We start from the raw sequence: 22577 nt of genomic DNA on the forward strand, positions 1-22577 counted from the left end.
ATGCTATTAGCTGCGCTGTTTAGCTTTTTGAAGGAGCAACTTCATCATCTGTAAAGGGCAAACACATAAAGAAAACAATCTGCTACCTCTGCCGGTAAAATAGACCACCTTGAAGGGGATCGCAAACTTTTGTAAAATTTAGCTGAATATTTCCATCTGCTTCAGGATTAATAGTGAGCAATTTTTTCTTCTGAAAATCGGAAATAAGAAATAAAATACCTTCGGCGGCTAAAGTTCCAGAAAATGTCGAACTTTTTTAGAGATAGTTCAATGGGATTCAAGCCTCGACCAAATATCTTCGCCAAGCTGAGAGTTAGAGATGCAGATTCAGAATCCTCCGCTAATACTGTTGTCGAAAATTCATCCAATTGCCTCGAGGTGGGTACTTCCATAGAGAGAGATGATGCGTTTAAAAAACCCCACATAACTTCTACCGAACGAGAAGTGGTTACGAACATGGGCCCTAACCAGAGAAATCATAACTATTCTAATGATGGGATGGATATAAATTCACGAAAGAGCTCAATATCAACAGACCAGTACAACAGAGCTTTAAACAACCATGATTCAACAATTGAAAATGATACTGATGAAGATTTTGAAATTACAGAAGTAAGAGAAGTGAGCGAAGGTGTGGCAAAAGAAATGAAAGAAGGTCATGAGGACCCTAACGATTCTGAGACAACGCTTAAAGACAGTAAATTGCACGAATACACTATGACAAATAGCAAGCCTCTTTTTCACACAACCGTTGATACTTCCAGTACATCTTCAAATGATGTGCTATTAGAAGCCTTCACGAACACTCAAAGGATATGTTCAAATTTGAAGCAAGAGCTACAAAAGCAGCAACAGGATAATGCAAAGTTGAAAATTCGGCTTCAATCGTATGCTTCTGATTCTGGTAAGATCAATGAAAAAGTCGGAAAATATAAATCCTGCTTAGAAACTCTTCAAGAAAGGATTGCTGCCTTGACTAGTCATAAGAATAATCAAGACACGAAATTGAAGGATCTAAGACAGAACCACCAACTATATCAGAGAAGGATAAGCGGATTTAAGACAAATATTGAAAACTTGAACAGGACAATAACCGATCTAGGAAAGCACAAGAAGGAGACGGATGCAGAGTTAATGAAAAAAGGCAAAGAAATTGAATATCTGAAAAGGGAACTAGATGACTGTTCAGGCCAATTGAGCGAAGAAAAAATTAAGAACAGTTCGCTAATACAGGAAATGGGAAAGAATAGGGAACAGATGATTAAAGCAATTGAGAATTTTTTTTCAGAAGACAAAGCTCACCATTTACTGCAATTTAACAAATTTGAAGAAAAGGTTCATGATTTGTTTGAGGAGAAATTACAAAAGCACTTCGATATTGCAAAAGATACCCTTAATATAGAACTGAAGGGCACCACTATAGAGTTGAGTAGTAATACAGAGACTCTACTAAAACAGCAATATGAAAGTTTTAAGGAAAATCTTAAAGAAAAAATGTCATCAAGTAAGGATGAAATAACAAAAACACTAAATGAGCTGGGCATAAAGCAAGAGGAACTTGTGATAGGAGTACACAAAGAACTTTTAACATCATCAGGAGATATCAAAACAGCTTTTATTACCGAAATGAACAGCACAAAACAAGACCTGCTTGATGATACGGCCCAGTCAGCTAAGAATTATTTGAGTCTGGAAAACTTGCTAAAGGCGTATAAGGCAGAAATAGTTCAGTCCAACGAGTACGAAGAAAGAATAAAGCATTTGGAGAGTGAAAGATCAACCTTATCTTCACAAAAAAATCAGATTATTAGCTCTCTTGGTACTAAAGAGGCACAATATGAAGATTTGGTCAAAAAATTAGAGGCGAAGAACATCGAAATTTCACAAATTTCTGGCAAAGAACAAAGTTTAACTGAAAAAAATGAGGGCCTATCCAATGAACTGAAAAAGATTCAAGACCAGCTAGACAAACTGGACAATTTGAACACCACAACAAAATCAAATTATGAAAATAAAATATCTTCTCAAAATGAAATTGTGAAGGCATTAGCTTCCGAAAACGATACTTTGAAGCAAAGGATTCAACAACTGGTAGAAATCAAGGAAAATGAACAAAAGGATCATTCAACAAAATTGGAGGCTTTCCAAAAGAACAATGAGCAGTTACAAAAGCTAAACGTCGAAGTTGTGCAGTTGAAGGCCCATGAATTAGAGCTTGAAGAGCAAAATAGACACTTAAAAAACTGTTTAGAAAAGAAGGAAATTGGTGTTGAAGAATCACTAAGCGATGTGAAAACCTTAAAGCAACAAGTGATCGTTTTGAAATCGGAAAAGCAAGATATAACAGCCGAAAAGTTAGAATTGCAAGATGGTCTCGAAAATCTGGAAGAGGTCACTAAAAATTTGCAGCAAAAGGTGCAATTGCAAAAGAAGGAATTAGAACACAAAGTTAAAGAGTTAGAAGAGATTAAAAGCTACAAAGGAAAAGAACCTAATAAAAAAAGTGCACAAAGTTTTACAAAACCATCGGATTCGCCTAAGAAAAGTGCTACAACGTCCCACTTATTACCTAATAGCTCTACAAGCATTCATTCCCCGATGGCAAGGTATCCTAAGGTGGATCATATAAGTAAATCAAGAGCTAGTTCATCCAAAGAAACATCCAAATTTAACGATGAGTTCGATCTTTCTTCGTCCTCAAATGACGATTTGGAGTTAACCAACCCTTCTCCTATTCAAATTAAACCAGTGAGAGGAAAAATTAAGAAGGGTTCAAATGGCATGAAACCTCCAATTTCTTCAAGAAAAAAATTACTGCTAGTAGAAGACGAAGATCAATCGTTAAAAATAAGTAAGAAAAGAAGAAGGAAATAAAGGATGATGGAAAATTTCAAATTGTCTTGTGCGAATACATTTCATTTTGTTCTCTGCGCCTGAAGGATGTATAGCAAAATTAGCGTAGATGTAGTTTTCGAGGTATATACTTATTCATAGCTTATAAATATTTACAGTGTTGTAACTCTAGTAAAAAAAGAGGTCATCTGGATTGCATTCTCCTTATTTTTTCACTAATATCGTCCTCTTCAAGAAAGTGCAAGATCTTGGTGCATGATTCAGGATCACCAACTTTTTCAATATGAAGCACTGGTATGTCAAAGCAGTATTCCTTCCACCATTTTGCGTTTCTTCGGTCAGTTATGTTGACTATATCTAGTGAAACTCCCTTATTATGAAATTCCTTTCTTTCAAACACATCGTCTATCACTTCCTTCGCTTGATCGCATAACCCACAATTAGGCTTTGAGAAAAAGGTTAATTTCACTCCCGCATCATGCAGCAATATCCTCGAAGTATGTATAAAGCAGAGTAACCTTCTCGACATAGTGGTTGTTTCTATGTTTTACTTCTAATTAGATAATTATCAAAGTTTTGTTTTGAATTACACCAAACTTTGCATTGTGTCAACTCCGAATTCTCTGCGGAGAGGTAGCCTGCGCATCTCATAGAACCATAAAATGAAAATGGGCAAGCCAATCACTATAGTCATATTCACATTCCAAAGTAAGTACAGCCCGTAGAATGGACTGCCGTAGACTCCTACTGAGCGATCTCATATTATCCCTCTCAAAATGGTGATTTTCAATAAAGGACGACAGTGTTCCGAATGATGATCCGTGAAGCACTTTCTTGCATATAAAATCGTAGAGAGGAAAATTGTGGCAACGATAGAAGCAATAAGTAAAGTTTGAGTTCAGCAAGCCCAAGAAAGGCATATTCAGGTTGAAGCGATGGTATTAACGACGCAAGAACTGAAGGAAGTGGAAAACACATTTATTCAGTTACTCAGAAGTGAAATAGGACCCCTTTTAAAATCCTACGCAGGAACAAACTTTTATTCATATGATGATAAATCAAACGGCGTAGATTTGGTTACTGCTTTAGATAAACAAATTGAATCCATAATAAAGGTAGCTTTAACGGCCAAGTACCCCAGTTTCAAATTTATCGGAGAAGAAACTTATGTAAAAGGGGTCACTAAAATAACGAACGACCCTACATTTATAGTCGATCCCATTGATGGTACTACTAATTTTATTCACGGTTATCCCTATAGCTGTACATCTCTAGGTTTAGCTGAAATGGGGAAGCCGGTCGTTGGTGTAGTTTTCAATCCTCACCTAAACCAACTATTTCATGCCTCTAAAGGCAATGGAGCTTTCTTAAATGATCAGGAGATAAGGGTTTCAAAAAGGCCACTGATTTTGCAGAAATCCTTAATCGCTTTAGAAGGAGGTTCGGAAAGAACAGAAGGTTCGCAAGGAAACTTTGATAAGAAAATGAGTACTTACAAAAATTTACTTAGTGAGTCTGGCGCCTTTGTTCACGGCTTCAGAAGCGCAGGTAGTGCTGCCATGAATATATGCTACGTGGCAAGCGGCATGCTTGATGCTTATTGGGAAGGAGGCTGCTGGGCTTGGGATGTTTGTGCCGGTTGGTGTATTCTCGAGGAGGCAGGGGGAATAATGGCTGGCGGAGTCCGTGGTGAATGGGATATTCCATTAGACAGAAGATGTTACCTGGCTATTAGAGGTGGCTGTGAGCCGATAGAACAGAAGGAATTTGCAGAATCGTTCTGGAACCATGTTGCGGGTGAATTAGAATACTGAACGCAGCCCTTAGGTGTCGTTAAATAAGCATATATAAGAAGAATTTATATATTAATTCCCCCAATCCTACTGGCCTTTTTTTCAGTACAGAGCGATATCATGATCCAGTAGTATGATTTCAGATCGCCTAATATGAACTTTTACTCAAGCACGGCACTATTAAATAAGCGCGGCCCTCTCACAGTAACGCGATATACATGAAGAAAAATTTCAATTACTGTGATGATATCCCTATTATCAGTTTGCATTAAAAGAATTCCGTTTCAATACGCTACAAGAAAAGACTCTTCGACAAGCATACGTCTTTAATATCATACGTTTCTGATTAGCATGAGTTCTACAGATAATGACAGCGATGTGGATTTAACAGAGGATTTAGCCGTGGCCAAGATCATCAGAGAGAATCCTGTTGCTAGAAAAGTGGTTAGGTATATTTTATCAAGAGGAGAGTCTCAAAACTCGATTATAACAAGAAACAAGTTGCAATCTGTTATACATGACGCTGCTCACGAGGAGAACGTAGCAAAACTTTCCTTCAGTAAAATGTTTTTGGACATAAATGCTATACTATGGAACGTATATGGGTTTCAGTTACAAGGGTTGCAATCAAAAAATAATATGAACATTGGCAATAATAGCGGCAATAATAATAATAATACAAATAAATCAATGACCGAGCCAATGGGACATAGAGCCCAGAAATTTATTTTGCTAAACAATGTCCCATACTCAAAAGTTTTTGAAGATTTCAAGCTTTTACGAAGCGCTCGCACTTATGAGGAGCTAGTAGTCAACGGAGAGTATATCGGTGATGACATAGGTTTGGAAAGTTCCAATACACTAGAAAGCAAGTTGAGTACAGATCAAGATCTTGTTTACAAGGGTGTTTTGAGCGTTATTTTATGCATTATTTTCTTCTCTAAGAATAATATATTACATCAGGAGTTGATCAAATTCTTAGAGGCATTTGGCATTCCAAGCGATGGTTCGAAGATCAGTATACTGAACATTACTATTGAAGATCTGATAAAAACTTTTGAAAGGCGCGAATATATAGTCAAATTAGAAGAGAAATCTGATACTGTCGGGGAAGTGATATCGTACAGGATAGGCAGAAGGACTCAAGCGGAATTTGGACTAGGATCTCTTGAAATATTAGTGCAAGAAATCATGGGGCTTGAAAAGGACCAGAGCAAAAGCCTGTACGATGATATAATAAAAAGCATCGGCGATTCGTATTCTATATAGCATTGTATAGGTGTCCATGAAGCTCAGACACAGATCTTCCTTGCGGGAGGAATAATGAAAATTTATACGGGATAACTGGGAAAATAATTATGATAATAAAGTCTGCAGTTAAACGGATTACTATATATTTGTACAAGTTATCTCCTAGTCTTCTTGCTTGCTTAGCTAGCATATTAATTCGCAAGTTTACTTAACAAGTCTTGTATACTAGAAGAAACCCCCCCGGAATTCTCAACACCTTCGTCAGTTTGTGCGCCAACATGGCCTTCCATATCTAACTCATAGTGGCCATCCTCACTGTTGGAAGTACCATCTTCACTTGTCTTCGAATCAAGATGAACCTTTTTCTCCGGTATGTAATTAGCGTCATCATGGGCTATCATATCATGTGGTCGTTTTATGCCAAATTGGATGTCACCAGAATTTTCTGTAGAGTTTTTGTGTTCGCTATTCGTTTCGTCTATAACTTCATTCTTCTGCTCTATTGTGTTAATATTACCAACTCCAAAACTGTTATCATTGGATCCATTGTCGTAATTTTTGTCATGGTCATCATCATCATCATCATCGTCGTTATTGTTGCCATTATCTTCTTCATCGTCGTCATCGTCGTCTCCATCACCCACTTCATATGTGGGAATAATATTGTCTTCATCAACGTTATTATTTAGCCTGGATGGGTCTTTAGCAGATAAAACAAATTCTATTTCACTTAGCATATTCTGTTCCTCATCTAGATGCCTTTTTTCATCATCCAGCGTGCTTTGCAGTTTTTGAATACCGCTTTCTCTTTTGAGAATTGATTCATTTATTATATCTTTGGCCATATTCCCGATCTTACTTATCGTCTTAAAATTTTCCTCGTAAACTGAGCTGGATGGATCCAATTCATCTGATGATTTGTCAAATCTGATTTTCATAGCGCAAACGTTATGATGCATTTTCGCTAATTTTTCATAGTCCTTAGCAAAATCTTTCAGTTTCTGGGGTAACACTAATGCTTCGACTGGTGAGCTCTCGGTTTTAAGGCCTCTTTCTATATCATTGACTACCTGCTTGGAAAAAATGTTTCTTTCTTTTAGGATATTCACAACTCTTGATAGCTTTTTTTTCAGATCCCTCGGAAACTCTTGATTAATCCTTCCCAACACTTCTGCTGCCACCCTTCCAAAGGAATCTTGGAATTGAATAATTTTTTGGCCTTTAGCCTGTTGAACAACATGGTTCATTAAATAAAGGCCCAACAACTTCCTTCTTGTGTTTACGCTAGGACGTAACATATATTCTTTCCATGTTTCTGCCACTTTGGGAGCATCTCTATACTGTAGAAGCAACCACTTTGAAGCACTGGAAATAGATTCTTGGGAATCTTCCAACGTATTTAACTTAGTAGTGAATTGCTCAGAGGAAAAAGGCATACCGTCTATACTGGCCTTAGATTATCGCTTTTTCTTCAAGTTTTCTACTTTTTTGTTAAATACCTTCTTCGCTTCTACTTTACCATTATTCTGGCTTTTCAAGTTTATATATTTTTAAAGGAAAAATAACTTTTCCTTTTTCGTTATAAAATAGAGCCGTTATACATAAGAGACACTTTAAGGTCGTAGAAAAGAAATGTTCATTTGAGAGAGAAAAATGCAGGAAGGACCTTTCAAGAAGAAGCTGAAGCCAGCAGATGAAGAGGGTAGAAACATCCATGCTTTTAAAAATTTTGAACAATTTTTTTTCCGCCTTAATACCCTTTACACCTTTTTGATTTGCAGAAAGCATGTTGTACCTACCTTTAAAACACTTTGCGGACCCATAGAAACTGCTTTGAAAAGAACTGTTACGAAAGAGGATCTAGCCAGAGTTATGGCACTGATGCCAAGAGAATGTATTTTTAAGTATATTGATGAGAACCAAATTTATACTGAGACTAAAATTTTTGACTTCAATAATGGCGGTTTTCAACAGAAGGAAAATGACATATTTGAACTGAAGAACATCGACGATCAAAATCAGGCCCAAAATTCTACCCAGTTACTTATATTTGAATTTATAGACGGCACAATGCAACGTTCATGGTCTGCAAGTGATAAATTTTCTCAAATAAAGATACCCACTTACACAACAGAAGAAATGAAAAAAATGATTTCTAAGAGAGAAGTTCTCTTTAAATCCAGACTACGGGAATTTATCCTCGAAAAGGAAAACGCTGGTCTTGACGCATTTTTTGAGTTAACAAAAGTAGCGCAGAATTATATTCCAAAGGAGAGAGATTATGAGGATCCAATTGAGGCCATGATGAAGGCCAAGCAAGAGAGTAATGAGATGAGTGTTCCCGATGACGCCGATAGTTCAGTGATAGCAACAGTCCCTGAAATGATTGACAAGTTGAAAAGTACTGAATTCTACGCTTCTCAGATAAAGCATTGTTTTACTATACCATCAAGAACCGCGAAGTACAAAGATCTCTGTTTTGAACTTGCGCCAGAAGTATACCAGGGTATAGAACACAATCGTTTCTACAGTCATCAGGCAGATGCGATAAATGCTCTTCACCAGGGCAAAGATGTCATTATTACAACATCGACTTCTTCAGGTAAATCTCTTATTTACCAACTAGCAGCTATCGATCTTCTCTTGAAGGATTCCGAATCAACATTTATGTATATCTTTCCAACAAAGGCCCTGGCTCAAGATCAAAAAAGAGCATTCAAGGTAATACTTTCAAAAATCCCCGAGCTAAAGAACGCTGTGGTCGATACGTACGATGGGGATACACAGCCAGAGGAAAGGTCTTATATTCGAAAAAATGCTAGAGTTATTTTTACCAATCCTGACATGATACATACTAGTATTTTGCCTAATCATGCGAATTGGAGACACTTTTTGTATCATCTCAAATTAGTGGTAGTCGATGAATTACATATATATAAGGGTTTGTTTGGGTCGCATGTCGCATTAGTAATGAGACGTTTACTGAGGCTGTGCCATTGTTTTTACGAAAATAGTAGTTTACAATTTATTTCATGTTCAGCTACTTTAAAGTCTCCCGTACAGCATATGAAGGATATGTTTGGTATCGATGAGGTTACTTTGATACATGAGGATGGTTCACCTACAGGTGCTAAGCATTTGGTGGTGTGGAATCCTCCAACTTTATCTCAACACGAACGTAAACGAGAGAATTTTATTAGAGAAAGTGCGAAGATATTGGTACAATTCATACTAAACAACGTGAGAACCATAGCATTTTGTTACGTTCGTCGTGTTTGTGAATTACTAATGAAAGAAGTGCGCAATATTTTCATTGAAACTGGCCGTGAGGACCTCGTTACAGAAGTCATGTCTTACAGGGGTGGTTACTCTGCTTCCGATAGACGTAAAATAGAACGTGAGATGTTCCACGGGAATTTGAAGGCTGTCATATCTACCAACGCTCTAGAACTTGGTATTGATATTGGTGGGCTAGACGCAGTCCTAATGTGTGGTTTCCCACTATCTATGGCCAATTTTCATCAACAAAGCGGTAGAGCAGGTAGAAGAAATAATGATTCGTTGACCCTTGTAGTTGCAAGTGACTCGCCCGTTGATCAACATTACGTTGCTCACCCAGAATCTTTACTAGAAGTTAATAATTTCGAATCTTATCAAGATTTGGTTCTAGATTTCGATAACATCTTGATATTGGAAGGGCATATACAATGCGCTGCTTTCGAACTACCCATAAATTTTGAGCGTGATAAGCAATATTTTGCTGAATCTCATCTTCGCAGAATCTGTGTTGAACGCTTACACCACAATCAGGATGGGTACCATGCCAGTAATAGATTTTTGCCATGGCCGTCCAAATGCGTATCTTTGAGAGGTGGTGAAGAGGACCAATTTGCTGTAGTGGATATAACAAATGGACGAAATATAATAATTGAAGAAATAGAAGCATCCAGAACTAGTTTTACCCTATATGATGGCGGTATATTCATCCATCAAGGTTATCCATACCTTGTGAAAGAGTTTAATCCTGATGAAAGATATGCTAAAGTGCAAAGAGTAGATGTTGACTGGGTGACCAACCAAAGAGATTTTACGGACGTGGATCCACAAGAAATTGAACTTATACGCTCTTTAAGGAGAAGTGATGTTCCTGTGTATTTTGGTAAGATCAAGACTACAATTATTGTATTTGGCTTTTTTAAAATAGACAAGTACAAGAGAATTATCGATGCCATTGAAACTCATAACCCTCCTGTAATAATTAATTCTAAAGGATTTTGGATAGATATGCCAAAATGTGCCTTAGAAATTTGCCAAAAAAAGCAATTAAATGTGGCAGGTGCTATTCATGGGGCGCAGCATGCAGTTATGGGTATGCTACCGCGATTTATAGTGGCAGGTGTGGATGAAATACAAACCGAATGCAAAGCTCCGGAAAAGGAATTTGCTGAACGTCAAACTAAGCGGAAGCGACCTGCTAGATTAATATTCTATGATTCGAAGGGTGGTAAGTACGGGTCAGGCTTGTGTGTTAAAGCGTTCGAGCATATTGATGATATAATAGAGTCTAGTTTAAGAAGAATAGAAGAATGCCCATGTAGCGATGGATGTCCTGACTGTGTGGCGGCTTCTTTTTGTAAGGAGAACAGCCTGGTCTTATCAAAGCCTGGCGCCCAAGTTGTTTTGCACTGTATCATAGGTCACTCTGAAGACACTTTTATAGATTCCATCAAAGATGGTCCGGAGCCAAATATGCCAGAGATAAAAGTAGAGACTGTCATTCCCGTGTCAGAGCATGTCAACTTTTCAGAGGACTTTAAGATTATCGACGTTAGAAGAGCTACGAAAGATATTTCTCATGCCAATGGTATCATTAAAAAAGAGGAATGAGGATGCTACTACAGTTTCCAAACCGAATAAAATTATCGTATAACTTCTAGATTCCTTTGATACTTTTCACTGAATCTTTTTGATAGAGAAATCGCGACAATATAAGCTGTCGCATCAACATTCTCCCACCTTATCGACCGAAAGGAAAAAGACATTTTTATATTGTTAAATAACATTGTCTGTAGATATATACACTATGATATTACAGTTTCTAAGACATTAACGTATTAACGGCCCATTTTACACTTAATGTCCTTAAGTCGGTATAAGTTTGTCCCACACCAACAAATAAGATAGGAATCCCTGTTGCATAAACCATATTTACCATAGTACCCAGCATTTCACCAACTGTGTCGCACTTGGAAATAATAAAAAAATCAAGGTTTCTTCCCTTCCCAAAGGCATCGTTAAAGTTTTTGGCTTGCTGGACAGAATCTGTACCAACCAAAGCCTCCCCAACCATAATGATTTTATCTGGCTTGGCCTGGTCAGCGAACGATTTCAATGGCGACATTAAAGTAGGATCATTGTGCCTTCTCCCCGCAGTATCCATTAACACTATATCAAAGTTTTGATCACGAGAATATTTGATGGCCTGCTTGGCAATCTTGGTCACCAGGTCAGAGCCACCATAACCAGCTTCAAATAATTCAACGTAGTCATTACCAGTTTTACCCCTTTTGTTCTTGGAGCCACGAACATGTGAATCATCCATCAGTTGTGCCAAATTTTCAACATGAACCCTTAGTTGCTCAACTGCACCAGACCTAAACGTATCACAAGCAACAATCAAGACCCTAAAATTATTTTGCAATAACCAGAACGCTAGTTTCGAAAGATTTGTTGACTTACCAACACCGTTAACACCAACTATTGAGAATACATATGGATCACTTTTACCTTCTTCATCCTTTTTGCTCCTTTTACTTTGAATTTCACGTAATAGGTCAACAGATACTCCAGGCGTTAATATTTGAGTCAATGCTTTTGTTAAAGATTCACGCGCAGTATTTTCAACACTAGTCCAATTTGCAGTTTTCGAGCCTACAAGATCATGAGAGACTTGCTGGGTTAAATAATCGGCTGCCTCTGGTGCCACATTCTTGGTTATCAGTTGTTGTGTTAACTTTTCTAATACAGATTTCAAATCATTCTCACTGATAGTTTTGTTACCTAGAACGTGTTTTTGAAGAAATCCGAAAGCTGTACTGACATACCCAGAATTTTTAGATTCATTTCCACTTATAGCCTCATCTTTATGAGAAGACAAAAGATCATCAATTTCTTTAATTAAGAAATCACCTCCTTCTGTTCTATCTCCAAAAGAATCTTTATTTATAGTAGCTTCTAGAACTACTTGGCTACCATTGTGGCTGCTGGATGATGAGAAATCTAATTTGGATGCGTCTTCATGATTCATTTCATCTAGCATACCACCATCACGACCCCACTTTCGTCCACTACCAATATTTCCTGTAGATGGCTTCTTGGTTTTTGTGTCCTTCAATTTTTTCTTGATACTTTTATTATACGATTGAGATACTAATTCATTTCTGGCAGGATTATCTGAATTGATCTGGCCTTGTTTTATTGACTCCTCATATTTTATTTTAAAATATTGCTCAAATTTTTTCAAGTCGTCCTCAATCCCTTGAAATATATCGACGTAGTTATGCTTGTTCTTTTCGTTTTGGCCTTGAAGATTTTTCCGAATGGATTCACTCAAATGCAATGAGTTCCAAAGCTTTAATACTAGTGTAAGTGTCTGTTGGGATTCTTGGTTTAGTTCTAAAGTCTGCTCGGCAAAAGTCACCACAAAATATAACTCTGGTTGCTTATTCAAATAAAATAGTGCATTGAATAAAGGAGAATTTTTGTGTTCACTGTTGATTGTCAGAAGATTGAAATCAAATCCGCCTGTATTAGCATTTGCAACACTTTCTTTTCTAGTTACTGGCGAAGTAATCAGCTGGGATATAAAACCATTAATTTGTATTTCAGAAAACTTTTTTCCCAGGCAGTTATACTGGTAAAGTACCTGACCTTGAGGGGTAAAGACTGCTAATTGGTCGAACATAATCAATGCACTTGTTGAATCGTGATTTTCTAATTGGAAAATTACCACTTCGTTCAAGAGCAGCTGGATACTATTCAAACTTTAAAATGCTATCAATGTCTGGTCTTAAGGTTAAACGCTGACTAAAAAATGTTCTGCCTTTTTCTACCTATCCAGTGTACGATCTCAGAAGTTTAGGCAATCTTCTCTGAAAAATGAACAAAATGGCCCGATGAGATTCCACTATTATATACGGTAAAAATTACCCAGCGCATAAAAAGTGAGCCAGTAAGAACTGTTTAATATGCTTGCTTTGACAACAGCAGTATAGCAAAAAGATGTTTAGTAACGGAAAAGATTTAATATATAAGAGTATAAATAACAAAAGACAATATAAATTGAAAATATTGTAAATGTTCGAAAGAAAGCTGCATTATTGTTTTATGTATTTTTGAAAAAAAATTATATGATTTAACAAGGCCGAATAGAAAAAGTTGGATCATACTATACCTTACCGAAACGTTTGTTGACAGAAAAGAAGTACAAAGTCCTGCAGTTGTTAATGTTCGTAGAAAATAAAGACGAAGGGAAGGAATACTGAGGAATGAAACACAATTGCAAAGAACAAAGGTGGAACAACAAGAAAAACAGCAATGACGATATTGGTAGGAAAAAGATTATACTCTCCTCATGAATGGATTTAATGCACGGACAGTTAAACATGGCAAAGCCATTCCCACTTCAGCTCTCAATAAAATAGGAATCTTTTGCAGTTCATGTATTTCTTGTATATAGTTATCATTTTCGACTCTGGTTTCAGTAGTAGAAATAAACTTTTCTAGAGCACTTTGCTTGTCGTCGCTCGCAGATGGAAGTCTTAGATTTGGTACTGATAAATGCAAATCGCTGAGTTCTTTACTCAATGGATCGCTAATCAATGGTTCTGCTTCAGCTTCTTTATCGAGTTCAATGTTAGCGATTTCAGCAGCTGTAGATCTGAATTTGTTCTTAATGGAATTTCTATAGGATTTCGGATTTTTCTCATCTGGTGGTATGAAAGTTGCGCTATCTACGCCAGGTTGCCAGTGCAACTCCAAAACACGATTGGTACCGTCAAACTCAGCTTTGATCAAAGGTAGTTGATCCCCGTGAACTCTCTTTTCAATACCAAATTCTGGAATAAAGACATCAAAGGAAGACTCGTAAACTTGCAAAACAGTAGCCATTGTTAATAATTGTCCGGTGGTATTACCCATGTCGTTGATTGTTTTGCACAACAGTAGGTGAACTGCTTGTTCTTGTGCTTGGTAGGCACAGTCCTTTTTAAAATTACAATATTCCGAGGTAATCTTCAAAGCTTCCATATCTTCGGTGTATGGATCATCGTGAATAACGGCTTTTAGCTGTCTATGAACGACATGATCAGCATATCTTCTCATTGGAGCTGTGAAATGTGTGTAAATAGGCAGGTTCAAAGCATAATGACCATATTGATCTGGGTCCACTTTACCTGCAATAAAGTATCTAGCCCTTGGCATGGTTTTGAACAGCAAAATTTCGATTCCGACTCTAACATCTTCGTCTTTGATTTTTAGCACTGCTTTGATTAATTCATCCGCTGTATTGACATCAAAATTGTAACCGAAATTTTGAATCTTCTTCCTAAATGACGCCATCTTGGTTGCAATCGGTTGCATCTGCCTTCTCAAAAGAGCTAGGTCGCCAAGTTTGGTGTAAATCTTCTCTGCTACGGTTGAGTTGACTTTTCTTTTAATTTCATTAATTACAACAAAGCCTAAAGTCCTCTCCAAGATGTTCAAGTCAACCTTAACTTTTTCGTCATCCAAGCTTTCCAACAAGGATAATGTGGGAAGCAACTTAGCTTCTGGATCATTTATTCTTCTAGCATAAAATGATCTAGCGATTTCTTGTACAGTAGAAAGGTAGCTACCAGGGCTCTCAGTTGATAATTTTTCGTCCAACTGTTCCAATGATAGAATATTTGATGGGGAAATTTTAGATTCGCCCACCCAAGTAGATTTAATCCTTAGAGTAGAAGAATCTAGAGTGTAAACGACCGATATTGTGGCCGATTCCTTACCAGGAGTCAATGAAAGTTCGTCATTGAAAGATTGTGGCAACAAATTGACAAGTTTTTGTGGCATAAATACGGCGGAGGACCTCTTTCTCGCACGCCTATCAACAGAGGAGCCTTCTTCAATATGACTGGTTACGTCAACAACATGACAACCCAGCTCTAAAGTACCATTTCCGTAATTTCTGACATGCAAAGCAAATTCCGAGACCCATCCAAGCTCGGAAATCGCAAAGATATTGTATTCATTAGCATCAGTAAAATCCCTTCTAAATTCTAAACTTTCAGGGGTTATTGGTAGTGGCTGGAAACTTGGTTTTTCTTTTTGCGGATTTTTTTGATCCAAGTATTCATTTGAAAGAAAATTGTTATCCCTTAAAATAGAATCAATTTCAGTATTAGAATCGTGAATATCCCCAAGTTCGGAAACCAGAATACCAAATGGATGCAGAGATGTGATTGGCCAACGTTTGATAGAGGCAACGAATAACTTCTCGGAGTATTTATCGGCATTCTCAACAAAGTCTTTTGGAGCTAATTCCGTAGGAATTGCAATTAATGGGACCTTCTTATCAGTAGGCTTGAACCAAGCAATCTTTGGGCTTTGTGGTGGTTTGTTATTGTCGCTATTGGCTTGTTGGGAAGGTCTCAATAAACCCAATGTACCACTAAATAACTGACCAGGGATACGATCCAAAACGGCAACAACATGACCTGCGTAAAGTGGCTTGTATTTATCATTGATCTCTTCTTCTTCAACTAATAGCAACGACTGGCCCTCAACTTCAACATCATCATTTTTCTTTTGAGTAGGACGTTGTTTCAATGAACTTCTTCTTTTCACACCTGTTTTGGTAGGAGATGATAAAGAATCACTATCATTATTAATAGTGGATGATCTCTTTCTTCTGACGGATGAATCATCTCTGTTTAGTGAATCAGATGAAGAGGGTGAGGATAGAAAATTGTTGCTTGTTGCAGCAGTGACAGATGCATCGTTGTGGTAATCGTCATTACTGTTCAAGGGAATTAGGTCGTGCTGCATAGAGGCATCCTTTCTCCTCTTCTTTTCTTCCTTTTCTTTCTTGGATTCCCAAACGTCGTCAACAACTAATAATTCCACTGCAACTAAATCACCTTCGAGAGCTCTATTACGATCTTTGGAGCCGCAAATGTAAATATCAGCATCAAGAGCGCCATCTGTAGAAACCCAAGCATCTGATCTGTTCTTTTTATTAACTCTTAAAATACCAGCTACTAGTCTTCCTTCTTGGATTAACTCAGGGATATTGGCTTGAGGGAGATAGGGTGCGAAGAGGGATTTACGCCCACCTCCGTTGTTATTACCCTGTGAACTAAAACTATGAACAGATGAATTAGAAGCACGATGCTTGTGCCCCTGTTGAAATATTGCAGGAGGTTCTAAAGTATTAAAAGAATTATAATCCCTTGAATTAGAGCCTCTGTGACGGAATGGAGAGAGTTGCTGTTGGGGCTGCTGTGATTGGTTTCTCCAGTTGGAATTAATGCCAGGAGAATACTCGTTATTCCTTGTCTTTGAACGGCGGTGCGTTGAAGAGGTTGCTATGAATTCATCGTCATTATCGCCGTGAGAGTTCGGAGGAAATTTGAAAGAGGGAGGTGATAGGTTTGAAGTTGCGCGGCGGTGCCCCTGATGAGTATTTGGCGGTGGTGGGAATTTGAAGTCAGATTGCTCCGTAGCAGAATTTGAGCTACTATCTGTTTGAACAGCATCTATCTTCACAGTCACGCCCGCTTCACCCCCAGATATTCTCTTGGCCTGTTCTTCAGCAGCAGCCTTTTTAGCTTCATTTAGACCTAAAGAATGCCTTCTAGAATGGCCGTATATGCTGGATTGCGAACTCGTCTTTCTATGTGAGTTAGACCCAGGATTATTATTATTGTTGTTGTTATTATTGTTGTTGTTATTGTTATCATAAGAATTATGATAATATCCAGAGTTGTTTCTGGAATGAGTTCTACTTCTACTGCCACCTGCACTCATACCGGGCGAATTACCATTTGAGTTGTAATGAGGGTGAGGGGGTTGGGGCGTAAAATGATTGTTTGAACCGGAATTTCCTGATAAGTATTGACCGGTCTGTTGCGCCAATTGTTGTTGCTGCGCCATTAACTGTTGTTGCTGTGCTTGAACTTGCTCCAATTGCTTCTGCAAAGTGAATTGTTCAATCATCAGATTCGTTAACTCACTTTGGGAACGCCTGTGTGCAACATGAATTTGCTTTGGAGCGTTCTTACCGCCTCCTGTCGTTTGCACAAACATGTTATTCGGTTCTTGGGACCTATTGTTATTCATGTTGCTATTTTTAGACATAGTGTATATAGACAGAATAGTTGTGCCAAATTTTTGCTGAAAAGTTTTTTTTGCCTTCCTTTGCTATATTAATGTGATAAAATAAATGGATGGAATGGAGCAGATATTATACGTTTATGAACCCTTGTCTTCTTCTTCGTGCAGGCAACTTAGATTTCCCTTTGAGAAAAAGTCGTTTCTTTTAGAATAGTGGCTATGAAAAAATGCGCCTAATGCGGAAAAACGAGGCACCAGCTGTTCTAAAATAAGACCAAAATGTTTAGGATACCAGAAAAATGGTATGACGAAGATAAGCCTGACAAGAAGACTATGCAGATATCTTTGACTATTCCGGTTTTTAGGTTACCAAAGACAGAAAACAGGATTGGTCTCAAAAAAAAAAGGAAATAGCTTATAAGCGAAGTTGTAGAAAGTGGGTACGCTTCAGTAACAGAAAATGTTGAAACGTAGCAAATATTTTAAAGAGAATGACAGGAAAATTCTTACCTCTCTAAATTATAATGTATCTCTTATTTCTCAGCTAGGCTCAGAATTATGAGTCTGAAGATATTGTTTGTACGGTAGAACTTGGTTTCTCTGGTGTTAGAAAATCGGCAGCGTTGGACTCTTCGTCTGTTAATTTCTTGACAAGAGCTGTTAAAGAGAACTGACGAGAAAAAAACCGGGGAAGGAGGAAAGAAGAGAAAAATACTCGTGATCTAGGCTATCTCAGGTTAACTTTCGTTGGAGGCAGTAGTCTTAAGGCAAATCGTGAAAGAAAGGACTTACTTGTAGAAGGATTGTTTATTTAATCCTTGAACTAAACAAATGACAGACTCAGGTTTTTAACGCTCCTTTTTGCGACCTTAAATGATTTGATGGCGGTGGTCGAATGACACACCTGCGTTATATAAGTTTAGTTTTCCCTTCTTTCCCTTTCTCATCCCCTCGTGAAGCGACTCGGCCCCTTTGGTCAGAAAATTTAAGGTGATACAAATCGTCATGCGTGACATAAGATCCAGTACTACAACCATCACATTGCACAATCGTTCTTTAAAATTATGTATAAGAATTGCTTCTATGTAGCTACTTGGTGACGGTTTCTTCTCCTGGACCCAACTTATATAATGCATCTAGGAATCCCACAATCAATTTGTCTGCAACACCAGCAGTTTTAACGCTCCCGGCGACACCATATAGAGCGCTTGTTCCGTCCGGGGATGGCTTAGAGTTTGATTCACTTTTTAACTCTTGTACGGTAGTACGTAGAATGTCGCAGATCTCGTCCACAACATTAGCGCTCAACCTTGTGAAGGCCATGTGTAGTGCGATCGGTTTTTGTAAGGCATTGAAATGCCAGCCTTTCTTGGCTAGTCTGTCCGATAGTTCGTGTATGTTCAAGGTCTTAGAGGAAAAAGAAATGACTGAATATCTAGGGTCACCCATAATATTCAAGTCCGGAATGCTTTCCTGAATGAATTCCTTGAATTTCATTGCTGCACCGACTATTTCTCGGCACGATTCAATGTACCCATTTTCACCCATGTTGACCATAGTTGCCCAACAACCTACGACAATAGCACCTGGCCTCGACCCTGCTAATGTGGGAGAGCCATACAACCCACCAGTCCAAGCTGGATTTACGTAATATTGATGCATTCGTAAGTCACTGTTTCTATACATTATAACCGACGAACCTTTTGGTGCAAATCCATACTTATGAGTGTCACATGATATTGAGGTGACGCCCGGGACTCTAAAATCGAGTAATGGTAGGTTCTTGTAACCAGCCTTTTCCATGAATGAAACAATAAAGGAACCTAGGCAACTGTCGACGTGCAAAGGAAGTTTATATTTCTGCGCTATTTTACCCAAACCTTCAATGTCATCGGCAATGCCATGAGGGAAGTTTGGAGCGGAACCAACCAGTAAAACCGTGTTCTTATTAATGAATTTTTTTACTTTTTTCAAGTCCGCTTGGTACGTTGTTGGATCCAACTCCACATGGCGTAGCTTCATGCCAAAGTAATAGGCAGCTTTGTCAAACCCAGCATGTGCAGTTACGGGAGCAATAATTTCAGGTTCAGTAATGCCACGATGATGAAGAGCGTACATTTTAGCGCTTAGGCATGCTAAAAGCAAAGACTCCGTACCACCTGAAGTCGTGGTACCACAACCTGTATCAGAAGGGGCATTAAACATTCTCAAAACCATCGAAACAACTTCGGATTCCATTTTACGTACGGCAGGAAAGACATCAGGATGTAATTGATTGGCAACGCAGTATTTTTCATATGCGATTGTTTGTAAATGGATTAAATCGTCGCCACCATGGTAAACGGCACCAGAGACCTTGCCTTCTTTCCATTGAGTATGTGGTATTAAGTCATTCAATTTGTTAAGCTCTTCAATAACATCATCCTGAGGTATCCCATTGGATGGTAACCGCGGGAAATTCATTAGCTGTGAGTCTGATCTAATTAGTTCGTCTTCGATTGATTGTTTCACCTTCGAGACTTCCTTTTCTACGGTACCCTTCAAAAACGGTGAATCTAACAACCAACGGAATAATTTTCTAGAAGTATGCTCGTATGTCCTCACCGCTAACCTCACCGGCCCATAAACCTTCAATAAGTAAAGAAAGTTACTTAGAAGCCTGTAGCAAAAGACGACAAACAAATAATCTTTCACCATGTTGTACCATGGGGTATTTATGAAGTAATCATGTACGTCTCTTTTGGATTCGTTGATGGTTAGAATCATAAACTGGGTAAAGTCGCAGTCTTCCCTTAGTAAATGGATCGGCATGCCATACCAACTACCGGTTGATAATGTTTTATTTGATACTCCACTCATTGTATTAGATGGTAAAATCCCTTTGCGGAAGCTAATCTACTTGCACAGTAAGTAGGATCTGATCGTTCTATAAAGGTTGGGGCAGTAAATTGAGGGTTTTATTTATATGTGCACTGAAAATATACCAATTTTTCAATCGAAAAAAAGCCCGATGCGGCCGGCCGGTATTTATGGTAACTAACATGAAATAACACACAAATGTAGTTAATGAAATGTCTCTGAAGAATAAAGTGATAACAGAATAAGCAACTGTGCAGGTTCGAAACTTCGACTAATTCCTATGTAATTTCCTTTATTCCAGCGTCATACATATTAAATCAGCCTCATGCATGAAGAAAGTATATAAAATCTCTCTATATTATACAGTTTGCTTCTCATAAGAACGTCACTTTCATGTGTAGTTGGGGGTATTCGATCTTGTTGACCTGAAGCGTGTACCAGTTCCGGCAGCTTTTTCCACCTGTATGTTATTTTTGTTTTTCAAGTCGTACTGTCGGTTCATTAAGTTTATGTAATTTTTCAAGAATTTGTTTCTTGCTTTAAGCGACTGAAAATCATTTTGTAAAAATTCCATTTCCTTCTTCAAACTTTCCGTGGAAAATTTGGTTAATGGGCCATTAACTTCGTTTTGTAAAGACTTCATTGACTCTTCCAAATTTTTCACGGTTTGGGCTGATTCCGCAGCTTTTGAAGATTCTACTTGATATTTGGAACGCAATTCGTCATTGAGCTTCGATTTTTCCGCATTTGTTTGTTCCAGTTCTTTTAACTTATTAGAAAGGGTTGCATTTCTATCTACGTATTCATCCAACTTGGCTGTTAAGGCAGATTTTTTTTCCAATTGATTTTCTGATGAAATAGTATTGTAGGATAATTTCGTGAAAATTTCTAGTTCTTGCTTATTTTTGAGTAAGACATTTATTTTATTTTCTAGCTTGGTAGATTCTGTCATCGCATGCTTAAACCTTTTTTCAGAATCATTGATAGACTTTTCCAGTTCTTGTTTTTTCTTAAATGTAAGACCAACAGAATTCTTTATTTCGTCCAATTTGTTCTGCCGTTGATTTTCCTTTAATCGATTTTCGTACAGAGGAGAATTTCCTTTTGTATACTCATCCTGTATATCTCGTAATCTTATGACCGCCCTATGCATTAATTCCGTTTGATAGGTCTTGATATCTAACGGGCTGTCCCAAAGAGGCAATTCTGTGGAGGAGTATTGTAATTTGGTTAATTGAGGTCGCCAAAACTCGGAATCACTCGAATCTTTGGAAGCCTCATCCAACGTGATCAGATCCAAAGGCGGTAAGAAGTTATTACAATCCTTTCCCTCTAGACAACATTTTACCAGCTTAATAAAATCAATGTCACAGTTATCTACCTGAGCATTTCTTGCTTGCAAAAAATATAATAAAGAGCATTTGATTTCTTCATATTCTTGGCCATTATCGATATGATCGTTATTGTTCAAATAGGACAAATTAGTGTTTGAATTCTTGATTTCAGAATCTAACAGGTAGTGATCTGGAGAGTTCTGCACTAATAGCTTTATTATTGGAATATCCTTATTGGCATTATTCTTCAACACTTGCAAAGCGGGCAATTCGATTTCCAACATTGGGTCAAAACTAATTATCATATCTATCTCGTAGTTGGCTAGCAGGTATTGATCATGTTTGAGATGTTTCGTAGTTGCTAAAAACAGCCAATCATCGGTATTTACTTTTCTTTTCTTCAAGTTTCTCTTCACTGAGTAGTCGTAGTCGTCTTTAGAATAACCCGTATAGGAAGTCGAATTGGAATTGGAGCTTGTGCTACTTAAAGAATTTGGTGTTCCATCTTTATTTATTGTGGAATCCACCGTAGCTAAATTAGGAAATTTGTGTTTCTCATTATAAAGAGATGTACCCGAAAGCCTCTTGATTCTGAACTTTTTGCCTAATACCAACCCTTCTAACAGATCTAATTCCTTTATGCTATGTGCGACGATGGCACATTTTATCACTTCATTTGGCGAGCCCTCTCTATCTCTGAAGCATATCGAATCAATTAGCTGATTGAGAACTTGAAACTTGTGGCTTCCAGCAATCGAGCTTTCCGTGGGTTCCATTCTCAAAAGCTGTCGAGGCATATAATGGTCCACTAGGAGGGAAGGATGGTTGGCAACCGCTCTTATGTTTGAATCAAAAATATAGGTTAATTGCCTTTGTGATAGTTTTGGATATGAATGTGTTTCAGGGTCAGCAGGCGAACCACAAGGTTTGCTCAGGGCATTTGCCTGTGATTCGCCTGCTAGGCTAGCTCTGAATGATTTGGCATGCAGGGATATCAAAATTTCTGATAAGTCCTTTTGAAATTGGGTTAGTGTTACAGGTAAGTAATAGACTTTTAATTTCTTAGAACTTTTCCTACTCATAATGATAGTTTTGTTTCAATTGTTTTTTTTATTTT

The 22577-nt window shown here is 37.8% G+C and overlaps 10 protein-coding genes across 10 annotated transcripts; 4 read left to right on the forward strand and 6 right to left on the reverse strand.

The window, feature by feature from the left end:
- Nucleotides 1-243: 243 nt before the first annotated feature.
- On the forward strand, nucleotides 244-2874 carry ZIP1 (Zip1p; the record flags this gene model as incomplete). The annotated part of the gene is made up of 1 exon (XM_033909619.1): nucleotides 244-2874. The coding sequence occupies one exon, from the start codon at nucleotides 244-246 to the stop codon at nucleotides 2872-2874; it is 2631 nt and encodes an 876-aa protein (XP_033765510.1).
- A 163-nt stretch (nucleotides 2875-3037) lies between these two features.
- On the reverse strand, nucleotides 3038-3382 carry MGP12 (Mgp12p; the record flags this gene model as incomplete). Its single annotated transcript, XM_033909620.1, has 1 exon — nucleotides 3038-3382. The coding sequence occupies one exon, from the start codon at nucleotides 3380-3382 to the stop codon at nucleotides 3038-3040; it is 345 nt and encodes a 114-aa protein (XP_033765511.1).
- A 406-nt stretch (nucleotides 3383-3788) lies between these two features.
- On the forward strand, nucleotides 3789-4667 carry INM2 (inositol monophosphate 1-phosphatase INM2; the record flags this gene model as incomplete). The annotated part of the gene is made up of 1 exon (XM_033909621.1): nucleotides 3789-4667. One exon carries the CDS (start codon nucleotides 3789-3791, stop codon nucleotides 4665-4667), a length of 879 nt encoding a protein of 292 aa, XP_033765512.1.
- A 330-nt stretch (nucleotides 4668-4997) lies between these two features.
- Nucleotides 4998-5915, forward strand: NSE3 (Smc5-Smc6 complex subunit NSE3; the record flags this gene model as incomplete). The annotated part of the gene is made up of 1 exon (XM_033909622.1): nucleotides 4998-5915. The coding sequence occupies one exon, from the start codon at nucleotides 4998-5000 to the stop codon at nucleotides 5913-5915; it is 918 nt and encodes a 305-aa protein (XP_033765513.1).
- Nucleotides 5916-6088: 173 nt separating this feature from the next.
- On the reverse strand, nucleotides 6089-7333 carry RTT103 (Rtt103p; the record flags this gene model as incomplete). The annotated part of the gene is made up of 1 exon (XM_033909623.1): nucleotides 6089-7333. One exon carries the CDS (start codon nucleotides 7331-7333, stop codon nucleotides 6089-6091), a length of 1245 nt encoding a protein of 414 aa, XP_033765514.1.
- A 217-nt stretch (nucleotides 7334-7550) lies between these two features.
- HRQ1 (ATP-dependent 3'-5' DNA helicase) lies at nucleotides 7551-10784 on the forward strand (the record flags this gene model as incomplete). Its single annotated transcript, XM_033909624.1, has 1 exon — nucleotides 7551-10784. One exon carries the CDS (start codon nucleotides 7551-7553, stop codon nucleotides 10782-10784), a length of 3234 nt encoding a protein of 1077 aa, XP_033765515.1.
- Nucleotides 10785-10995: 211 nt separating this feature from the next.
- Nucleotides 10996-12861, reverse strand: SRP101 (Signal recognition particle receptor subunit alpha; the record flags this gene model as incomplete). Its single annotated transcript, XM_033909625.1, has 1 exon — nucleotides 10996-12861. The coding sequence occupies one exon, from the start codon at nucleotides 12859-12861 to the stop codon at nucleotides 10996-10998; it is 1866 nt and encodes a 621-aa protein (XP_033765516.1).
- A 656-nt stretch (nucleotides 12862-13517) lies between these two features.
- On the reverse strand, nucleotides 13518-17291 carry SSD1 (mRNA-binding translational repressor SSD1; the record flags this gene model as incomplete). Its single annotated transcript, XM_033909626.1, has 1 exon — nucleotides 13518-17291. The coding sequence occupies one exon, from the start codon at nucleotides 17289-17291 to the stop codon at nucleotides 13518-13520; it is 3774 nt and encodes a 1257-aa protein (XP_033765517.1).
- A 1065-nt stretch (nucleotides 17292-18356) lies between these two features.
- Nucleotides 18357-20126, reverse strand: DPL1 (sphinganine-1-phosphate aldolase DPL1; the record flags this gene model as incomplete). Its single annotated transcript, XM_033909627.1, has 1 exon — nucleotides 18357-20126. One exon carries the CDS (start codon nucleotides 20124-20126, stop codon nucleotides 18357-18359), a length of 1770 nt encoding a protein of 589 aa, XP_033765518.1.
- Nucleotides 20127-20517: 391 nt separating this feature from the next.
- On the reverse strand, nucleotides 20518-22542 carry HDA2 (Hda2p; the record flags this gene model as incomplete). Its single annotated transcript, XM_033909628.1, has 1 exon — nucleotides 20518-22542. One exon carries the CDS (start codon nucleotides 22540-22542, stop codon nucleotides 20518-20520), a length of 2025 nt encoding a protein of 674 aa, XP_033765519.1.
- Nucleotides 22543-22577: the final 35 nt, after the last annotated feature.

The sequence above is a fragment of the Saccharomyces paradoxus genome, chromosome IV (genome assembly GCF_002079055.1).
Source record: "Saccharomyces paradoxus chromosome IV, complete sequence".
Lineage (NCBI taxonomy): Eukaryota > Fungi > Ascomycota > Saccharomycetes > Saccharomycetales > Saccharomycetaceae > Saccharomyces > Saccharomyces paradoxus.